Source organism: Nicotiana tabacum, chromosome 6 (assembly GCF_000715075.1).
Source record: "Nicotiana tabacum cultivar K326 chromosome 6, ASM71507v2, whole genome shotgun sequence".
NCBI classification, from domain to species: Eukaryota; Viridiplantae; Streptophyta; class Magnoliopsida; order Solanales; family Solanaceae; genus Nicotiana; species Nicotiana tabacum.
This window is the reverse complement of record NC_134085.1, coordinates 147683371-147706110: the sequence shown is the minus strand read 5'-3', so window position 1 is coordinate 147706110 and position 22740 is coordinate 147683371. Positions and strand designations below refer to the sequence as shown.

At 34.3% G+C, this 22740-nt stretch overlaps 2 protein-coding genes across 3 annotated transcripts; one reads left to right on the top strand and one right to left on the bottom strand.

Annotated features, from left to right (window-relative positions):
- The first annotated feature begins 315 nt into the window (after window positions 1-315).
- On the top strand, window positions 316-7139 carry LOC107823218 (rab GTPase-activating protein 22). Of its 2 annotated transcripts, none has more exons than XM_016649822.2 (5): window positions 316-892; window positions 2790-2925; window positions 3518-3567; window positions 5148-5201; window positions 5399-7139. In XM_016649822.2, exons 1-5 carry the CDS (start codon window positions 672-674, stop codon window positions 6618-6620), a joined length of 1683 nt encoding a protein of 560 aa, XP_016505308.1. In that variant the 5' UTR covers window positions 316-671; the 3' UTR covers window positions 6621-7139. The 2 variants fall into 2 exon arrangements, with proteins under 2 accessions (XP_016505308.1, XP_075111685.1); XM_075255584.1 differs by lacking the exon at window positions 316-892 and adding an exon at window positions 921-1226.
- A 1932-nt stretch (window positions 7140-9071) lies between these two features.
- LOC107823219 (cytochrome b5-like) lies at window positions 9072-12101 on the bottom strand. Its single transcript, XM_016649825.2, has 4 exons — window positions 11907-12101; window positions 11696-11795; window positions 9694-9760; window positions 9072-9551 (listed from the first exon to the last, which is right to left on the bottom strand). Exons 2-4 carry the CDS (start codon window positions 11780-11782, stop codon window positions 9301-9303), a joined length of 405 nt encoding a protein of 134 aa, XP_016505311.1. The 5' UTR covers window positions 11783-11795; window positions 11907-12101; the 3' UTR covers window positions 9072-9300.
- Window positions 12102-22740: the final 10639 nt, after the last annotated feature.

Below are 22740 nucleotides of genomic sequence, written 5' to 3'. Positions count from 1 at the left end.
AACCGAATTCATTATAATAAAATTGAATACAATGTGAAATATATAAGAACGGATACATCCAAATTGAATTCAATCTATACGATCAAACTAAATATAGCGACATACATCATGTGATAAATAATTAGTAGCTATAAAATATAATTATAAAAAATTATAAGTACGTCCTTTAATAAGCCTTTAAACTATAGTCATTTGTGAAAACTTCTCTATTTAATTTAATAATAAAGCGGTATATTTAATCCTTTACGCAATTAAAAGGCCCAAAAGAAATCCCCACGGTAACAAAAAAGCAAAAGGCTGGAAAGAAGGGGGCAGTCCTCTGCGCAGTGCTTTCTCTCTCTAGCCCCACTACAAAGAAAGAGAAATAAACAATCCCCACACATACAAAAACCCACTAGGATATTAGACTCCCTCTCTCTCTCACACACACACACACACACAGTGATATCAAAGAGAGCACACTTAAGAGAGACATGGAAAGAGACTGATGAGAATAGCTAAACCAAAGTGAGGAAAAAGAAAAAAAAGGGCAAATCCCCAACCCCAAAAAAAGAAAAAGCAGTTGAAGGAAAAGGGAAAGGAAAGGTTGAGTTGGTTATGGTGGAAAATCTAATCGGCACGGTACAGCAGCTCAGGGGTAGATTCGTGATTCCAGATTCATATCAATCTCCATGCTCGTTTTCTTGTTTTTCACCTCCGTGTCCGGGGCTCCTACTAATGCTGTTGAATCAATCGGCACCAAAATCAGTAAGCTCGGTGGAGTATTCATCGGCGGCGGAGGCAACGGTGGTGGTTTCTGGATGGACCGTCAACCTTCCAATGCCGGTATAGCTTTTGCAGTCACGGCCTTGGCCGGACTCGCCTTGGCCGCCGCCGTTTTCTACTCTACTAGGTAAAAACGCACAAATTTCAAAACATTTTGTAACCAAAAAAGAAAAAAAAGATAAAAAGGAAGAGTGTGTTTTACATATCCGGACTCAATTTGAAACCCTAGAAATCTGTAGAGTAGATCTTCTTCTCTCTCTTTTTTTTTTCACAGTTAAAACAGTGAGTCAGTTGTAGAAGTAGATGAGAGCTCTCAAACGAAGTCAGACTTCGTCGTCTTCAAATTCCTCTTCACCGTCTTCATCATCACCATCATCGTCATCGTCATCATCGTGGATTCATTTGAGATCAGTCCTATTCGTTGTTGCATCCTCACCAGCTTCTTCTTCTTCCTCTAATCGGTGAGTCTCTCTCCTATCCTAAAACTGCTTCGATCTGCTTCTTCTCAGTTTCTATAACTGTTCCATTTGATCATTCATCTGCCATTTTATATAAGCATACCTGTTTTTCAGATCTCGATCTGTGGTCCTCTTCTTTTGGCTAGGATGTGCCCCAGTGCTAAAGTTGAATCCTTCAGATCATTGCTCAATCTCAGTCCTGCTATGTCTGGAGGGTCCTTAGATTATTCGTATTTTTATGATTGGATTTTTTATTGTCAATGAACTGGTGTTATTCCTTGAGCTATAAGCTTTGAACAAGTCATAGTAATATCTTTTATTTAAATTAGACAAGGTTGGAAACCGTCATTAATTGATATAATTTGTTTATTGGATGTATGCGGGCGATAGTTTCTCTATCTGTCTGCTTACGTGATTAAAAGTATGAAAGTTACAATTTTATTGACCTCTTGCTAATTTCTCCTCCTCTTTTCTCCTGGTGACACAAGTAGGGTTCCATGTTTGAAGTTTCAGAGTTTGTGTTTGTGAGGATAAATCAAGTGTACAAATGAAATGGAAACTGATATGATATGTAACTCTCTTCATCTTTCCCAGGATAGGGATGTTATATATTTATTTCGAGGTTCTGGGGTGTGGGTTGGGGCGACGTTGCACTAGTTGAAGGGGAATTTCTGATGTAGGTAAGGTAGTTTCTAGGTGTTGATGTGTTTTAAGTTTCTATGCCAGAGTCTCACTCTTTAAGTTACTGTCTGTGAAATTTGGATATTGTTTGGATAGGGTAGGCTCATTAATAATGGAATTTAATGTTTAGGAGTGTTTCTTTCACCATATGTTTTTGCTTATACTGAAAGGTTTCGAAGTTTTTCTTAGTTAAGTTGTGTTACTAAATGTTTACCATATTGTGCTGATTTAGCATGAAGATGCCACAACCCTGTAAGATTGAGAACCCCTTAAAGTAGCAAAAGAGTATAACTTCTCTTCAATTACAGTCTCACCCTTAGATTCCACATGGTTTCTTAGCGAAATGTTATTTGGAGGCAATTAGGAGTGCTTTGTGTTTGGATATTCTGATTTGAAGAGTGAATCATTAATAAGTCCCTATTCCTGCTGCTAAACCTCGCCTATCAAAGATAGTCTCATGGATAGATTATGTTATCTTTATTTAGCAGTAATAATATGTACTACTTTCTGGTTGAACACTAAATATCCTGCAACTCCTTCCTTCTTTCAAGTTGTTATAAGTTTATTACCTTCAGCACATTGTTTTGTGGTTGTGGACTTGTGCTGCCAGTTGTTTCTTTTCTTTTATCTTTCTCAGTTGCAGTTTTCCCTACGATTATTTTCTTATCGCTATAATGGTTAACCTTTGCAAAACCCTTGTTTTCTAGAGTGAGTTTTGAAGTGATATTGTGAAATTGCTAATCATGCTGAATATAAGTCTTGACAGATGGATCTATTTTGAGCTTCTGATGTTGTTACCCTGACACCTAACAAAAACAAAGATATAGTGTTACCTTGACGTGCGCTTCTTGTTTACCAAAATGCTTATTCATGCTTATATTTCAGAGGTCATCTCAAATCACCATGGTCTCGTAGAAAAAGAAAACGTGCTCTTGCACCCCAACAGTGGAGAGGCTTTTTCACACCAGAAGGAAAACTTCGTGACGGTGGAGTTAAATTTCTAAAGAAAGTCCGAAGCGGAGTGAGTTTCTGCCCACCTTGAATTCTTATGATTGCATCTTTCTTATCTCAATGTACACAAAGATTATCAAGGCAACAAACATTAAATGGTTTGTTTGAGAAGTTAGGAGTAGAAGGGAAGGCCTAAAAGAGGAACTAATAGAGAATGATTGGATTTCCTTTGCTTGGTTAAGGGAGTTACATAAAATTGAGCTGATAAACCTTTCTTTCTTGTTTGGAATCCAAAAAGACCATGAGGAGAAGTTATAGATTCCCCAACTTTCTTTAATTTTTACTCTAAGACTTTTCTCCTCTCAAAAAGGGATTGAAAAGATTATCTCACTTCTTTTGGTGTATTGAGGCATAGTAGGAGATGGAGAAAGATCATTCTGTCTTGCTTGGTATCCAAAAAGAAAGTGTGAAAGAAAGTTGTGAATTACCCAACTTCCTTTCAAAATTTTCAGACTTCTCTCTTCCAACAGGAACATGATCTTTTATGTGCCTAAAAACTTTTCACGACTAAAGAAGGCAAGGAAAAGTTTTACCATCACCCTTTCCCTTCCTTGCTTTCCAAACAAGAGTATGTTGACTAATCTGTTGGCCCTTTCATGTAGGGTGTTGATCCAAGTATCAGGGCAGAGGTTTGGCCATTTCTACTTGGGGTGTAAGTATTTCTTTCTCATGTAATAATTACTTTGTCAAGTTTGATGATGCGCTTGTTTTTTTTTCTTTCCTATTTTCCTTTGTTTAGCCAATTGTAGTTGCTTTAATTTCCACGAGAGATGGCACTGGAGTTCTATTCTCTAGATCAATAATAATTTATCATCTGAATATTACTTCTTAGTGACTGATAAAATCATCTCTTTACACTTCCCCTGAATTATATATCTAATAACTACGCCCATATGCTTCATTCAGATGTAGTACCTGCTTCTAATGTGATGATGCTTGGGACCAGTACTCCCTCATACTTTCTCTATCTTTAAACACATCCTCTTGCTGGACCTCTAGTTATGCATGTTAGGTTCACTGCGTCTATTATGTTACGAATTTTTTCTGTAGAAGATTGTTTCAAAATTATTCTCTGCTCTAGCAGTACTTCATTTCTTGGTGACAATTTAGGTTTCTGGATCCTATTACCCTTGCCATGTAGAACTACGCTTAGAATGGACAAATCCCTTATAAATGTTTTATTGTTTTTTAACTGTTTGAAGTGACGGTGGGCAATGTTTCTAGAGGTTTTTAGTCCCATTTGGGAGCGCTATAGTTCCACATTAATATTTCCTGAATAGTACTCGCAGGAATAGTACTACTTAAAACTGTATATAATGTGGAGAAACTTTGTATCAAAACATCACACGTGTTTTTTTGTTGCACATTATTTTTCAAATTTAGTTTTTGATGACAAAGTAACCTGACGCGGGAACTTAGTAGTTTGATTCGACAGAGTGGGAAAGTGAATTGCAAAGACAATTAAAATTTTTGCCCAAATTCATTTTATTTAAAAAAAATAAATTAAATGTCATAGTTTATATTTGGGTTGATCTAAATCTTTGTCTATAATCCCCAGAAGGGATACTTTTTTCCTTACACTTTCCAAAGCTTTTTCTCTATTCTGTTATCAAAAAGGTCTTTTAAGAAGTCAACATTATATCTTCTTCTAAGCCCACTTTTATTTGAAATAACAATTTTACCATATCTCGGGTTCGGGCCTTAGGAATGGAGTCCTCATTGGTAGTGAAAACCCCCCCATAGTGAGGTTTCTACTTTGTGAATACCGATTAGTCAGGCCAGTTGGTTCGGAACAGCGGATGGTTAAACCAAAAATGAATTTTATCATTAACCAAAAAAAAGATAAAATTCAAATTCTTGAAAAAACCTATATCTATTGTCAGGTCTACTTCCATTAAAAATATACATTGTAAATTTCAACATTTACTTTAATAGTCGTGTCTTAAGTTTAAATCAGATGAGATACCTATATGGAGAAGAAATGAGTACCTTTTTATGATAAAGCACTTATATTGTCTAATGCATCCCTCACCCAAATCCTTAGAGCAGTTCCCAGGCTTTTGCATCAGTGTAATTACTTTGCTTGTCAAGTTCGGTGACAATGCATACCTTGTGGCGTTTCCTTATTTGACAAAATGAGTTCCTGCAACTACAAATGCTTTTCCCCCCTTTTTTGCCCGACAGTGAATGTTTTGGTTGTAGTAGATTGACTTACTTTATGTCTCTCTGCAGCTATGAGTTGAACAGCTCCAAAGAAGAAAGAGACTGTATAAGAAATCAGAAAAGGTAATATAACCAGATTCATCCTCCCTAGCCGAAAAAAGGACTGAGATGCAAGAAAACCCTTTATTTTTATCTTGTAAAAATGTAGAGGGTTCTGTGTGTAATCAGTTGACGGGTCGTAGTTATCTGTGTGTTAATATTGTTCCAACTACCTTTTAACTGCATGATTCGTACTCCTTATAGTCGATCTGTGAGTGCAGGAGGGAATATGAGAGCCTTCGGAGAGATTGTCGCCGACTGCTGAAACGCAATGGAACTTTTAAAATGAAGGAAACCGGTGAAATGGGAAGCGATGGTGAAGGCAATATCACTGAAGGAACGGATTCGCCCGACTATGAAGATGTTGTTACTGCCCGGGAATCTCTCTCTAGCGAGGACAGGTGCCCATACATCGAGGATTCTGACAACCCCGGTGGTACAGATGAATTTTCCAAACGAGTGATGGAGCCAAATGATGTCTCTGACTCTGAGTCATCAGACTCGGATTCCTCTGCAGATCCTGATATTAGTCAAACTGTCCCCTCCGCAGAAAGCATGGATGAGAATACTGCCGAAGTTGCTGAAGTGACTTCTAAGGAGGACTCTTCTCCTTCAAAGACAGAAGTTTCTTCAAGGCCCTGTAGTGCAGAAGATTTTGGTACATGGCAACGAATAATTCGGCTTGATGCAATTCGTGCTAATGCAGAGTGGATAGCATATTCCCCATCTCAAGCTGTAGTATCAGAGAGCAGGGCACACCGTTTTGCAGAGGCTGTTGGGTTGAAGGACTATGAACACCTAGAGCCCCCTAGGATCCTGCATGCTGCTCGGTTAGTCTCCATTCTTGAAGCCTATGCTCTATATGATCCTGAAATTGGCTATTGTCAGGGGATGAGCGATTTGCTTTCACCGATCATTACTGTAATGACAGAGGACCATGAAGCTTTTTGGTGCTTTGTTGGTTTCATGAAGAAGGCTCGGCATAACTTCAGGCTTGATGAGGTTGGAATCAGGAGGCAGCTAAACATTATCTCTAAGATCATCAAGCACAAGGATTCGCATCTCTATCGACACCTGGAGAAGCTCCAAGCAGAGGATTGCTTTTTTGTGTACAGGATGGTGGTAGTGCTTTTCAGGAGGGAATTAACTTTTGAGCAAACACTTTGCATATGGGAAGTAATGTGGGCAGACCAAGCGGCTATTAGGGCCGGGATTGGGAAGTCTGCCTGGAGTAGGATTAGGCTGCGTGCCCCACCAACAGATGATCTTTTGCTTTATGCAATTGCAGCATCTGTATTGCAACGGAGGAAACAGATCATAGAGAAGTATAGTAGCATGGATGAAATTTTAAGGGAGTGTCAGAGCATGGCTGGTCAACTGGATGTATGGAAGCTTTTAGATGATGCGCATGACTTGGTGGTCACTCTCCATGAGAAGATATAGACACACTTTGTTATGGCGTTTTCCCGGATTTTACACTAATTTATTCTCTTTGCTTTCTCGGAAGTTATTACGTGGAATGATGCTATTGAAATCTGCAGGCATCTCTGGTACACATGAAGAACCGCTCTACCTGAAGACAGTTTATGGTCAAGTACTGTCGCTGCATTCTTTTGGCTAAAAAACAGGCAAATGTCAAAAGAATTTGCACTTAGGAAATAACTTATGCGACTATATCCTACATGCAGGCTGCAAATGGTTGAACTTAGTGTAGCTATTCGCTGGTAGCCTGTATTCCAGATTGTGTACCATGCTTGGTGTTAAAATTTTAATTTGGTTCTATTGTTAATGCGCCTAAGGTGGCCTTTAGTTGAAGTATTTGTATGAATCTCCTATTGCAACATCCCCAAGAAAATGGGGTTTGGTTGCAAGGAGTGTTCTCCCTGAACGAAGGGATGGAATTGTGAAAGAAAAGCATGGGTTGCAGCTGCATTGTGGTTGATTTGCTACTTTGACGAAAAATTGGCTTCTTAATCATCAAAGCAGTAGCTATATCTTAAAATATCTATACTTTGCTTAAATGAAGTTTTCCTATGATATACCAAACTTAATTGTGCAGCTGCAGAATATTTCAGCTCTGCTGAGCTATTGCTGCAGCTGGTCAAAAACATCACCGTGCTCATAAATCTGTGCAATATTGCATTTTCTTTCACTATCTCCAGAAGGATTACTTCAGATCAGGTGTCAATATTAAAGTATCCCTGTCAACTAATGACTTCCTTTTAAGTTTAATTTAATTAAATGAGCAGGTTTCATCTTTCTAACAGTTAAAAGAGTACCGGAAACCTCGAACACACTTGTAAGATGTTCATGACTTGAGAGACACAGAGCACTTGGCATCAAAGGTCAAAATCATGCTTGATTGGGATCCAAAGGAAAGCAAGGTCCAAATAACTCCTCCGTTAGATCTATTCTCTGAGGAGGAGGAAGATCACATGAAGATGCCCGTGGTGCAAGCTAGTAGTTAGGAAAACAATGAATATATTTTAGAGAGATTTCTACAGAAGTATAGTCCTATATAACAAATTGTATCTACGTAGTCATGTTTTTAAGTTTACAGTCGCATAACTGATGGTTTTTTTGAAACAATGTACATGCACCTGTTATACAACATTATGCATTATAAATTATACACATTATTATAATTTTACAGAATGTTATATATAAAAATTGGGTTTGGTCTCTTACGAATTTTTACTCACGAAAAATATCACCTAATAGCTCAAATCTTCACCAAATAGCTTTAAATATTAACCACAAATTAAAAATGACATCCCCGACGAACCTCAATCATCAATTTGTCAAAATATCAACAAAGCACAAAACCCAATTATAAGTTTTCAAGCTTTTAAAACCCCCAACAATGGAGTTTTAATTTTTTATTTTAATTCACCCAACAATGTTAAAATGTATGATGATGAACATGAATATCAATCTCAAATAAGCTCTAACACATCTTTTAAATACCCGGTCAATAGGTGAAAAGAAGTTTCAAACTATATACAAAATAGACTAAACTAGGTTTTAAAAGAAAGAATATAGGGTAAAATTGGTACTTATACTTCCCCGTAATTGAAAAAGCTCTGAAACCTGGTTCAAGTTTTTGTCAGTATTGGATACTCTAAGATCATGTCCTACAACTCGTTATTTTATTTTGATAATTCTAATACACTAATGAAAAAAAAAAACGTATGAGCAACGCATGAGTTCACTTAATTCTTTGACAAGTATCTAGTAATTTTATCCTTCAAGGCTTAGACAGATAAGAATAAATTACCCAGTATATTTTATCGTGCTAAGATTTAAACATGAGATTTCATGATTCTCCTCACTCATTCACTACTATTTTTGTGATCATCGTAACACTTGAAATTGCAGTCAAAAGTCTATTCCGCTTAATGCATAAGGAGTTGGATATATAGCAAAGAGAACAAAGCAGCTGAAATTTTAGGAGAAAAAGAAAATCTGCATCTGTAAGCATAATCTCTATAGTTGGCAAAAAGCGGGCAGGCAAAACTTGCCATCTCCAAGGGCGCGAGCAAAAACATAATTTTTACCCCAAAATTCAGTAGGTTGGTTGCAACTAATTAACCAGTATAGAATAGAAGAAAAGGGCAGCGCCATAACCGGTATAGAATAGAAGAAAAGGGCAGCTCGATACACTAAGCGCCGCTATAACCGGTATAGAATAGAAGAAAAGGGCAGCCCGATGCACTAAGCGCCGCTATGCGCGGGATCCGATGAAGGGCCGGACCGTAAACCACAGTCTTACCCTGTATTTTTGCAAGAGGCTGTTTCCATAGCTCTAACCTGTAACCTCCTGGTCACGTGGCAACTTTACTAGTTACACCAAAGCTCCCCTTCCGGTATAGAATAGAAGAACACACAAAAATCTAAAAAAGGAAACGAGATACTCTCAAATATTAAAAAACACAAGCCAAAGTCAAAGCTAGTGTTTCCAAGAGGTACCAGACAAAGCAGTTGCAAAGGACAGTAGAAAATTGATCATCACATTCAGTTGTTGCAGCTCGATAATGAACTAAAACAAGATAAACCAAGTGTTCGTTCAACAACTACATAAATCAAGAATAAGCGGACTGATGCAAACTGGAATCCAAAAGAATTACTTCTCCTTGGTGTAGTGTCGTACTGCAAAGGCCAAGCCCAAGATCAAGAGGGGTACAAGGAACTGTAGAATTTTGATAATGAATTCTGGAGTCTTGTCTGGATTGTATGGGGCTTGTTGCGGTGGAACATAAGAACGTTTTAGTGGAACTGTTGACACATCGATATCCCCAATGTAATACTTATCCATCATCTCTCTAGCAGAATCACTGTGGCCAACATCTTCAAAGTCATTGGTTGCATCTTTCCCTGTTCAATAATAAACCAAAATTCAGTATTCATGTCACACGACACTCAGAGGCACACTCCGGATTTGAAGGTCCAAAATTCAGCATACGCCTCTGACAACACTTATGACCCAAATAAACTGAAGCGAGAAAAAAGGGATTACCAGTTGCTGAAAGCAAAACTTCATCACCACCAGGATGATCATCCATAAATGGAGTTACATCATACACCTGAGAACAATTTGATACGCAGACATAAATTGAAATTCATTTTAGGTAAGGAAAAACATAAAACTGTTGGACCCTTGAAGGAAGGGCATCAAGATGAGATATAAGTTGGTATACACTGAACGTAACAGATGAACCGAGCATGAGCAGCTAAAGGAAAATAGTTTATTGTGGAATCCTAAAGTAGTCCCCAGATTTGAGCAACTTATTGGATAGCTGTTGATGACTAGTCACTAACAATAATAACAGAAAGCTAAAGGTATTTCATTATCTCAGATATGTATTTGAACATTGTATTATAATAAATCGGATTGTTAGAATTTTACTTATTAAGGTTCTAACTCTGACTAAAGGAGAACTTTAGTTACTTCTTTTTTAGGAGCCAACATTGCCAACTTAGAAGTCAACAAGGGGCAAGGGAGAGTCAGAGTAATACTTCTTCGCCTTCATTACCATATACACATTTCTGATTTACCCGAGATCTTTTGCCATAAGCGTATTTCTACAAAGTTTTACCTCTTTCAGAACACCGGAACCGAGACACACTAAAACAGAAGAGATGCATGACCAAAACAAGATTCATATGTTTAGATATTCCCTTCAAGCCATAGAATTAGAAAGACTTGACCTTGATATCCTTAATATGCAAAGCATTCAACACTTAATCGAGAACAAGTCAACCTGAGGAAAAAAGAAAGCAAACATCTACTGAAGAAACGGAATACTATTCACACCCCAAGGTCCAAGCCGACAATCTCTAACAGGAAACAGGTCTCCGAGCTCTAGGGGTTATATACATACATAAATACTTATATTTAAGATTGAAATTACGTTATAAAATACTCCCATACTCATGTTTCAATTTTTCAGTAAAAAGCTTCTTTGGGGATACATGCTAGATCGCTATTGGTATTTGCTTCTAACATCCGTGCCACAGAATATTAGTTGATAAACTAAGCTGACTCTCAAAACTTGTTGATGCTAGTCTCTTCTTTAATGTAGCAAAACTAATGGGCAAAAACCAATTCACTGCTCAGCTCAGACCCAGAGAAAAAGGGGGGGGGGGGGATAAAAGATAAAAAATAAATCTATGTTCCACAGTGCTAGCTTTTTGCATCAAAACTATAAGACAAACAACTACCCTTGTTTCCCTGGATAAAAGACTGAAATCTCAAAGTTTAGTTCAGCATTAGCTGCCTAACACGACCTTCATTAACACGCGGAAAAGATTATTACTGTTTAAGGACCAGCAAACTCCTTCAGTAGGAAAAATTAAAAGTTTAAAAGTTGGACACTTCAACTGAACAGGGGCGGATTTAGGGGGCGGAAGGGGTTCACCCAAACCCCCTTCGCCGAAAAATTACAATGTATATATAAGGCAAAATTTATTTTTTACCTCTATATATTAAGTTTTGAACTCCCTTAACACAACTCAAAAGTGTAGTTTAGTGGTCAAGGGGGTTCAAAACCTTATCCCACTAGCTACAAATTTTTTTTTTGAACCCCTTAACACAACTCAAAAGTGTAGTTTAGTGGTTAAGGGGTTCAAAACCTTATCCCACTAGCTACAATTTTTTTTTTTGAACCCCTTCATGGGGGATACTGCCTCCGCCACTGCAACTGAACACCAATAGGCATAAAGGAGAATAATGTTAGGAAATAGATAGGTCATCGTCCTAATCTGAACTTAAAATGGTCAATTAGAAATATAAATACTGAAGTTGCAAAGAAACAATTCAATAAAAATCACTAATTAGATCGAAGCTATCACCAAAAATCCCAATATCTACGAATTCGATAATTCCAATGTCACGACACCTACTACCACTCAGGTCTCTAACCAAAAACTTCTTTTAAAAAAAGGCAAACAGATTCAAAGACCAGATAACCAAAAATTCCATAACCGGTACAAAGAAGAGAAATGAGAAAAGATGAAACCTTTCCGCTGATAATAAGCCAGCAATCTTTGGTCTTGTTGTGTTTGGCAACCTCCTCAAATCCATGAACTTTCCCATCTGACGCCATCTTTTCCTGCTACCTGCATCCCCACCGCAAAGATCAGATACATTAATTAACAATAATAATCAAAATCCATGAAATTCTGCATAACAAAAAGTGGGAATCTCTATAAACTTTTACGTATACTCACGAGAGACAGAGTTTCTTCGGATTCTCTCTCTCTCTCCGTTCGTGCACCAAACACCTTTTGGAGTGTGCCGGCCAAATTACATATGGTCAATATTATAGAAATCCAGATACGGAATTAGCCTTGACATTTATCGAAATTACGCACATGTTGTAATGGATTCCAGTCCTTTTTTCCTTTTATTTTTTTCTTTTTCTAATATCTAATAGGTAGGTTGTTGGAAGGAGTAGATACATAAATAGCCGTTTTTAGGGCCCAATAGCTGAAATTTACGATGTTATAAAAATTTAGTCGATTTTGACTCAACTTCAGGTGATATCTATATATATATATATATATATATATCAATTTATATTATTATAAAAATACAAATAATTTAGGCTAAATATTGAACGGCTAAAATATCCTTGAAACGACTTTTATAATCTTAATTATTTATATAATTTAAGAATATAATTGTAAATTATTACAATGGTTTTTCTTTCCATACATTAATGCTACATAGTTGACTTTGGGACAAATCCTGGATGCCTACTTATTGGCCAATTTGGTTTACGCCTGCTTTTGGTCGATGTGGTTTCTAGGTAGCTCAACTTTTTTTGGTAGCCTATTCTTTTTTCGGCGTAATAACTTCCTGACCATTTAAATTTGTATCGGTACGCTACATAGTTGACTTTGGGACAAATTCTGGATGCCTACTTTTTAGCCAATTTGGTTTACGCCTACTTTTGGTCGATTTGGTTTCTAGGTAGCTCAACTTTTTTTGGTAGCCTTTTCTTTTCTGGTCGTAATAGCTTCCTGGCCACTTAAACTTGTACCGGTTTGTAAAGCTGATATATAAATTTATATTTTTCCCATTTGAACACTTCAACTTGACAGAATGAATACTAATAAACACTTTCTGTCGAACGTGTTCGCCAATCGCTCTGACATGAATGTCATGTCACATGTTTGATATTTATTATATGACATGTGGATTTGTGGGTCCTATATTATTAAAAAAAGATTGATTTTTAAAATTTTAATTTCTTTTTCTTTTTCTTTTTTCTCCACCATACACAGCCAATAGTTCACCAACAACTCCAAACCTCAGCCATCCTTGTCGCTTCTCTCCGGTACTGAAAATGCGGGTGTCTGTACGCCGACCGATAATCACCTCTCTCTTCTCCTCCCTATCTCCAGCTCCTCCGTCGTCGATCACCTTGCAAAAACCCTAACATCCCAATCGCTGTCCTCCTCCGATGAACTTACAGACCCTACCCCTCGAACCCGAACCCAAACTACATTAGAAAAATAGTTCAAATCATGTATCAACAATCTCAGACCCGGGTTCACACCAGCTGACGTAAATGAAGCATTGAGAACCCAATTTGACCCGGACCTCGCCCTCGATATCTTCTCGTATTGATCTAGGCAGTTGTTGGAAGTTTGAGACAAGCTGATTCTTCCGAAATTCACGAAAACAACATAAGATTATCTAGAAATTTCAATTTTCATTTTTTTCCAGTAAATCAATGCATAACAATTTGGACTATTTTTAGATTTGTGCTTGCCATCCTTGTGCAGAAGCCATTTAGTGAATGGGGAAGAGAAAGGGAAAAAGAAACGGGGAAGGGGAGGGAAAGTAGAATAGAAAATGAAAAATATTTACCGGACGGGGGAGTTCGCTTGGGAAGATGAGAGAGGTGAGAGGGCAGGGGAAAAGGGGAAGGGAGAGAGAAAGGTCCTTTTTTCTTTCTTATTTATATTTTATTTTATTTCTAATAAATTTTTAATAAAAATAAAACTATTCACGCGCCTTGGCAGTGTGATTTGCACACAATTTAACCATGTCAGTTGTGCCACTTCCACATAAGCTTGGTCAATGGTCAAATGTGTTTATTAGTATTCATTTTATCAAGTTGAAGTGTTCAAATGGGAAAAATGTAAGTTCATGTATCGGCTTTACAAACCGATACAAGTTTAAGTGGTCAGGAAGCCATTATGCCTTCCTTTTTTTACAATAATATTTTTCTTTATTTAATCTTCTCCCATAGAATTCACCTTACTCACCGCCAATGTTTTTTTTAACCTTTTCTTTTTTTGACAACAATATTTTTTTATTTAATCTTCTTTCATAGAATTCAGCTTAATTGCAAGAATCCATGTAGGAAAAGAATAAGCTAATTATTCCTATAAAAGATGACATTGTTCCACATTTTTTATTTTTCTCTAAAGACTTTGGTGTAGAACGAAGTAATTTTCTCCAAAGGTATTATTAGTTCTCTCTATTATTTTCGTTTTTTATAATTGAGTAAGTTCCGTTTTTCGTAATTGAGTAATGCTTTAGGGTCATGTATATGAATTAGAGAGAAAAAAATGACATCTTAATTTTTATTGTAATTGTTTTTTGTGTCGTACTTCTTTAAGTTTCGACACAGTTTTTAGTTTTACATATCAAAGTCTTTTACATTGAAGTAGTATTATGTTTAAATTGTATATCTTTAGAAATTAATGGTTTGTGTTATTTCAACTAATGTTACTATAGAAATATTAATTTTCAGCTGTTACATAATATTTTGTGATTTTTATTTATATATTGCAGGTATTTCGTGCAGTGTAATGGAATCGGATTTGAAAAAATAACGTGTCCCAATAAATAACCTTAAACTTTATGATGTTATTGAACGAGTAATTAAGGTATTGGTTATTCGAAGAGGACCAATAATAAAATATAAGAACGACAAAGGAAAGGGTTTGCGTTGGCATTTAACATTTGTTGACGAAGAGATAGGCTTTTTTTGTAAATTTATTTTGATATAATTTATTACTTATTTGTATTATTTTTAATTAATATAAAATTATTTTTATATTAATTTATAGGGGACAAAGATCCAGGCAGTACCGTTCAATAAAAATGTTGAAGATTGGAAAAATTTATTTCAACAAAACAAAAGCTATTACATTATTAATGGTCGCGTGAAAGCTGCTAATTCTACCTATTTATCTGTGCACAAGGAGTTGGAAATATCTTTTAGCAATTATACTACAGTTACGGAATGCACCAACCACTTTTCGACCACAAAATTTTTGAATAATTTTTTATCTTTAGAAGAGGCAACAAAATCCACCATCGAAACATTATTTGGTAATTTTCTTTTCGCTATCTTTTGATAAGATATTGGATACAACTTTAAAATGATCTTCATTTAGGTACTGGTTAATTTTGAAGAAAAATGCACCTATAATGTTACGTAGAAACTTAAATCACTTAAATGAATTATGTAATAGTACAAGGATGATTCGTACAAGTTTTGACAATAAACATTATACTCTTATAATGCAACTTTCATCTCTAGAAAATGAAAGACGTCCTTTTAAATTTTTCGAAAATAGTTTTTAATACGCTTGTGTTTTACAATGACAACAAATTAATTACATATCTAAACAATATCGCAATATGCATGGACAACTATATAATTTACTTTTAAGAGGGAGAAGCCAAAGCTATAGAAATAAATATACACCAAATTAAAAAAGAGGTATGATACTACCACATTGCATATTTATACACTATAAATAAGATACTTTTTAATTTAAGTAAATTGATCATCTTTGTAGGTTAAGTCGATATCATTTTGAATTCAAGTATTCTGTGAATGTAATACCATTAATTTCCAGATTTAAATGATTGTTGTATTTTTATCACATTAATTACTTTACCTTTATCAATTCCTTTTGTAAATAATTTGTTAATAAATTTAGTTAGTTGTTCTTTCACATAAGAGTTCTGACTAAAGATTTACGTGCAACGCACGTACATAGTGACTAGTATTATATTAAAAGCATAAAGGCCATTAGCGAAATATCGTTCGCCTTTTTTATCCTTTAAAATTAATTTTACATTGAATAAAATTATCATTTAATTATTTTTTCTAATTTTTAGGACTTTGAAATATACTAAAATTTTGATTATTAAATGCTTTCTTATTTAAACTATGTAAAAAGGCCTAAAGTTTAGAATTTTAAAATCAAATAAGATCTTACCAAAAATCGACAACCTAATCAGGAGGACTTTGAACCAAATATTAGGAGTGTCTGACTTTCCATTTAATTGATGTTCACCTTTTGTGTATGTATGTGACTTTTTTTTTTCGTAAGTTGTTTTTTATTTTTTATTTTTGGTTTCAAGAATATTATTTTATTGGTCAAGATGCCTCATTAATGCATTATTCTATATTTTATGGCTTATCTATTCTCATCTTAGTCATGTACCCGAGGTTTCTTCTTATTTTAGTTGTCTATTGCTAAGTTTTTATATTTTAAATTTAGTCTTATATGTCATTACTTTAAATCCAATCAATTACAATACAGACCTAATAAACCAAGCAAAAATGAATAAGAATATTTTTAAGTAAGCTTATAAGCAGGATAAATGATTTTGTCTCAATATTCATCTAATTAGCCAATATAATAAGTATAATCTTAATACTATCTGCCTTACACATATATAAAATAAAAAAAAAATATTTTTACTAAGAGTTGTATATTCTTTAGGAATAAAAGTGATTTTATTATGTAATCCATCACGCGTAATATGAAATACTTTAGAAAGACATCATATGTATAGTAAGATGCGATTGAGATATCATTTGTAAGACCGATTAATATTTATCGAGTTGTGATGCCTAATATTATTACTAAGGCATAAATAAAATAAGGATACAAGTTAGAACTCTCATAAATTAAGTAAAATATGGATAAAATATTTTCAATTGTTGATAATCTGTCAAACTCAAATTCTTTTTAAAATAATAATATAAACGCACGTGTACATAGCAAGGTCTCATATGTAAAATCGAACAACCTCTGTATCTTTTAATCAAACATTACTCCCACAACATCACAATGAAGCAATTACTAGAAAGAAATCGGAAGAAAGAACCACTACACTGGATCCAAATCCCTAAACATATGATTAATATTTATTATTTTTTAGGAATTTGTAATTTTTGTGTTAATCTTTGTTTTATAATAGAAATACATCTGAGCATTATTTATGTTATTTTTTTAAAAAATTATTTTTTATATAAAGTACATGCGCAAAGCGCGTACACTAAATCTAGTAGGTCTAAAATTGAAATTATGGATATGAAATTAGACTTCGATAAAAGTCCAACTTTACACCTGGAGCTCTGGAAAAAAAAAAGGCAATAGCATATGCAGTCTAATATTTGCTAAAATTGATCAGACTTTTAAGTACTAATTTTTAAGCACTTGATATATTAAATAGAAAATCTAAGCGCCAACCTGCTATCATTTCTCCGTATCATGAGTTTTAAAAGGTGTTTTCGGGTTAAATCCGAGAGCGAGGTGCATCAAAATTGCCCCGAGGCGATGATTTGGGGCGATTACATATGGTATAATTTACCATAAACCACTTATGGTATAATAAAAAAATCTTAGGGATATCATTATGTACGATTAGCAATAACGTATAATCTTAATATAAATTAGGTATGTTATTTGTAATACTCTATATATTTATTATTTTGTGCTTCATGTATATTTATTTATATTTGTAGGATAAGTAATACCACTTATATATTTATTTGTACATTATATTTATTCTAAATATATACAAAAGATATACATAAATTATGTATGTTTAAGCAAAAAATATTTATACATGTGTATATCATCTCCAGTAATCACCATAGCCACCATGGCCAAGTAAATCATCTTTTTCGTACCAAATTCTGCCACCCGCACCACTTACCTTAATTCTAAGCCCCATCAACTAAAATATACAATCAAACAAAATTAAATACAACAGCTAACGGATTAGATGGTAACGAGAGATGAGCCATAACTCATCATTCTCTACTAGAAATCCGGAAAAAAAATGACCAAAATTGGTCGCTTATGGCCCAAAAAGCAACCAAACACGCCTCGTAGCTATATTGATGGTCCCTTTTATTTAGCGACCAACTTTGGTCTCTAAGCTAAAAGGGCCAAATATTCTGATTTTGACTTTAGTGACCAACTTTGGTCGCTATATTAATTTAATAATATAAATTTTGCGACCAAAGTTGGTCTTTACATATGAAATACGTTGTTTTTAATTTATCATTAATCATTAGAAAGCGACCAACTTTGGTCTCTAATCCAAATATTATATTTTAAAATCTGGACAATAGAGACCAAAGTTGGTCGCTAAATTCAAGAATTTAATTTTTTTTTAAAGATAACCGACCAACATTGGTCGCTATATTTCCAGAAATTGTATTTTTTTAATAGAAATCTGGGCAGGTAGCGACCAAGGTTGTCGCTATTGCCCAGAAAATTATTTTTTTAATAGTGAAAAGCGACCAAATACAGACCAAAGTTGGTCGCTTTTCTTGGTATATTTTTGGCAGAAACTGCCTGTTTTGGCAGCTACACCACCTGCCAGCTTACCAAACATCCTAAACAGGCATTTTATGCCAACAACAACAACAACAACAACAATTAAAAGCAACAATCAATAGAACTAACACATTAAGCTAACAAAACTAAATTAACGCTTATTACAAGCCCATTCGAACTAAAAAGAACTAACACAATAGAACTAAGTTTTTTTGTCTAGTTCAAAGTATATAAAGTACTCAAGAAGTGTTCTTTCAGCATCCTCGTCCGAAAGTTGGATTGCCTCGCCCGATTCATTAGGTGGTTGACTGCGTATGAATTCCCCCACGTCAGCTGCATGTGAAGCGAACCTATATGAAAAATTATATATATTGAATTAGTATTTCAAAATTTATATAAAAGTAAATCAAAATACTTAATGAAAAGTAAAAAACTTACATGTATATAGTCGAGGCTCGACCCTCCTTTCTGAATCAGTCTCTTTCTTCTTCTTTACAATACGAGTTTCATTGAATAGCTCATCTTGCTTCATTGGCATCATAAAGCTGTCTGGTGACTTTGGTGATTATCCTCGTGGTACTATTACTCGGGATGAACTTGGATACAGAGAATAACTTGGATACAGTACCTGACAGGGTGTGTCTTTGATCAATTATTGATCTCTATAGCTACAATGATAATGAGAAGGCAACGACATGTATTTCAAAATAGTGATGGTGTAGGTAAGATTTTAACATTTCCTAAGTAGATAAAAGAGGTTATAGAGGAATTTTGTACTTCATTTTCTATTAGGAAAAGAAGTTTAATTGAGAGTGACAAGGTTGATAAAGACGGAATGTGTTCCGTTGGTCATGGCAGTTCCCATAAAATGGGGATCATAAGACTCTATGATGACAGAGATTATAGGAAGTTTTGTTCTAAATTTTCTTTCAAGTTTGATCCATACAAGCTTAATGTGATATTGGTGATATTTCTTCGGATTCAGACAATGATTTGACCGACAAAAGTATGGAAATGCTCTTAAAAAGAATTAAAGGTAAAATCTTTTCAGCATCCTTCTCTACCAAGAAAAATGTTTTACTTTTAATTCTTTTTAAGAGCATTTTCATACTTTTGTCGGTCAAATCATTGTCTGAATCCGAAGAAAGATCACCAATATCACATTAAGCTTGTACGGATCAGACTTAGAAGAAAGTTTAGAACAAACTTCCTATAATCTTTGTCATCATAGAGTCTTATGATCCCCGCTTTATGGGAACTGCCACGACCAACGGAAAATATTCCGTCTTCATCAATGTTGTCACTATCAATCAAACTTCTTTTCCTCATGGAAAATGAAGTACAAAATTACTCTATAAGCTCTTCTTTTATCTACTTAGGAAATACTAAATTCCTACCTACACCATCACTATTTGAAACACTTGCCATTGCCTTCTCATCATCATTGTCGCTAATGAGAAGAACAATTAAAGGCACACTTTGCCAGGTACTGTGTCTTAGTTATTCTTGGTGGAAGTTCTATTGCATGTCTAATAACGTCATCAACCTCTTCTAATAATCCTCTAGCAATCTAAAATTCCAAAACATAAACTAAAAGTTCAATTCATATCCACAAAAGTTCAAGTCATATCCTAAAGGTTTAACTCATATCCTAAAAAGTTCAAGTCATATCGAAAATTTCAATTTATATCGTACAAGTTCAATTCACAAGAACAAAACCTAAAAACTAAAAGTTCATCAATTCTTATCCTACGAGTTTAAACATAAACTAAAAGTTCAATTTATATCCTAAAGGTTCAATTCATATCCACAAAAGTTCAAGTCATATCCTAAAATTTTAATTTATATCCTAAAAATTCAACTCATATCCTAAAATTTCAATTTATATCCTACAAGTTCAATTTACAAGAACAAAACCTAAAAACTAAAAGTTATATTCATATCCTACGAGTTTAAACATAAACTAAAAGTTCAAGTCATATCCTAAAGGTTCAATACATATGCTAAAGGTTCAATTTATTTCCTAAAAGTTCAACTCATATCCTAAAAGTTTCAATTCATATCCTAGATTTCTATAAAATGTTAAATAAATTTAACTCATATCCTAAAAGTTTCAATTTATATCCTAGATTTCTATAAACCCTAGATTTTTATAAAATGTTAAATAATGATAAATATAACCTAAACCCTAGGTTTCTATAAAATACAATGTTAAATAATCAATTGAAACACTAGTCATTTGAAACTAATTCATAGCTAATAAACAAAACATTATAAGCTTACACAAAAGATATAAATTGTAATTCTAACCTAGAATTTTTAGGAGGTGGAGAAGGAGAGAGACGCAGCAGTGGCAGAGGCGACGACGACGGGGCGGCGACAGCTGGGTAGTGGTCGTTGGTGGCGTAGGTGGGGCCTCTGGTGCTGGGAGTTGGAAGGGGGGGGGGAGGGGTTTGAGTGTGAGAGAGAAAAGAAAGATTTTGGGAAATTTTTATAAAGAATGGGAGGGGATCCCGGTTTTGACAGTCTGGAATTAAAAAAGTGTAGGTAAATCAATTTTGGATTTTTAGAAATAGCGATCAAAGTTGGTCGCTATATCTAAAAAAATTATATTACTCTTAATTCAATTTAAAATTATATATATATGTAGTATAAATTTAGGATTTTAATTCAATTTATATATATATATATATATATATATATAATACAATTTAAAATTATGTACATATGTAGTATAAATTTAGGATTTTAATTCTATTTAAGCTATATATATATATATATTCGATATAATACTACCTAATATATATATATATATTATATATATAAGCTATATTCGATATAATACTACCTAATACACTTATACTTAGTGCATAGTATAGCGTAAGTATATATATATATATATATATATATATATATATATATATATATATAAGCTATATTCGATACAGTATGACCTAATACACTTATACTCAGTGCATAGTATAGCGTAAGTATATATATTATATATATATAAACTATATTCGATACAATATTACCTAATACACTTATACTTAGTTGTCACGACCCAAAAATCCCTCCAAAGAAGTCGTGATGACACCTAGTTTCTAAACTAGGTAAGCCTAACATTTACTGTAATAATATGGGTATTCATTAACTTTAAATTAAATTACTCTGAACAAAATACAATTCCCAAAACCGGTAGTACAAGTCATAAGCTTTTTCTAAGAGTTATACACAATAAGTACATCACTGTTCCGAACAAAAGGAACATATGAAAATAAGTACAATTGAAGGTGACTCCGAGGACCACGAAGGCTGCAGCAGGTTTATCTCGAGTCTCCACTGCAACGAACAACTACTATTGATCAAATACCTGGATCTGTACACAAAAATGTATAGAAGTGTAGTATCAGCACAACCGACCCCATGTGCTGATAAGTGCCTAGCCTAACCTCAGCGAAGTAGTGACGAGGCTAGGACCAGACTACCGAATAAACATGTGCCATATAACGTACAAAAATAATAGGAAGCAAGTAACAACGATGGCAACAATGATCAACCAGTGAGATAAATAGCAGGCAACAAGAACACCATAAATGTTTCTCAACCAATAATAAATACAAGTGCAATCAATTAATCAAGTCCTTCAAATATAAATCTTTCGCCTATAAATCCTTCAAGTAATAATCTCTAAGATAATATGTTTTTCAATAAATATATTTTGAATATATTTCCTTCAAATAGATATCTTTCATATAAGCATCTTTCGAATATAATTCTTTCGAGTAAAGGTCACCTTGTGACACCTCATATCATAATCATAAATAATATAGGTCTCAGCCCACTTTCGAAATTTCACAGCACCTCGTGCCCACATTTATGTCACAACCGCACGGACAACTTACGTGCCATTAAATAAAACCATAATATTTTCCCCGGCACCTTGTGCCCACATATTTCTGTCTCACATTGCACAACAATATTCTCATGTTACTCAGCTCATAGGTTCCATAACCCAGTACAATTAAGAATGTTCAAGGAGCCTTATTCACTTAACATAAAGTAGAGAACAACTTCCAACCCAATTAAGAAATCAACAAGAAAAGATGAAGTTTTATTTAGAAATCATTTGATAAAGAAAATACCATTTTCAATTAAAGTACAATATCGAAGGAATCATTACCTTTAATACGAAAAATTAATAAATCAAAACATAGTAGAAATTCCTTTTTTAAGTAAAGTACAACCTCAAACGGTTTAAGGAAACTTTAGTCGAGAAATCAATTGAGCTAAGAATGTAAAAATTCTTGAAATTTGAAGTATTGAACATATTAAAATAATAAGGCGAAGTATTGTAAACACTATGGATTCCAACACAAAGGATTACTACAGTAAAGTGATCTAAACAGTTAATACACTTGAATCTTCAATAAAAAGTAAACACAGCAAA

What these genes read in the sequence shown, in the direction of transcription:
- LOC107823218 (XM_016649822.2), top strand. Translation starts at nt 672, where the DNA reads ATGCTCGTTTTCTTGTTTTTCACCTCCGTGTCCGGGGCTCCTACTAAT. An exon ending in TGGCCATTTCTACTTGGGGT is followed by an intron (nt 3,568 to 5,147) that starts GTAAGTATTTCT and finishes GTCTCTCTGCAG; the next exon opens with CTATGAGTTGAACAGCTCCA. An exon ending in TGTATAAGAAATCAGAAAAG is followed by an intron (nt 5,202 to 5,398) that starts GTAATATAACCA and finishes CTGTGAGTGCAG; the next exon opens with GAGGGAATATGAGAGCCTTC.
- LOC107823219 (XM_016649825.2), bottom strand. Translation starts at nt 11,782, where the DNA reads ATGGCGTCAGATGGGAAAGTTCATGGATTTGAGGAGGTTGCCAAACAC. An exon ending in GGCTTATTATCAGCGGAAAG is followed by an intron (nt 9,761 to 11,695) that starts GTTTCATCTTTT and finishes AATTGTTCTCAG; the next exon opens with GTGTATGATGTAACTCCATT. An exon ending in AGTTTTGCTTTCAGCAACTG is followed by an intron (nt 9,552 to 9,693) that starts GTAATCCCTTTT and finishes ATTATTGAACAG; the next exon opens with GGAAAGATGCAACCAATGAC.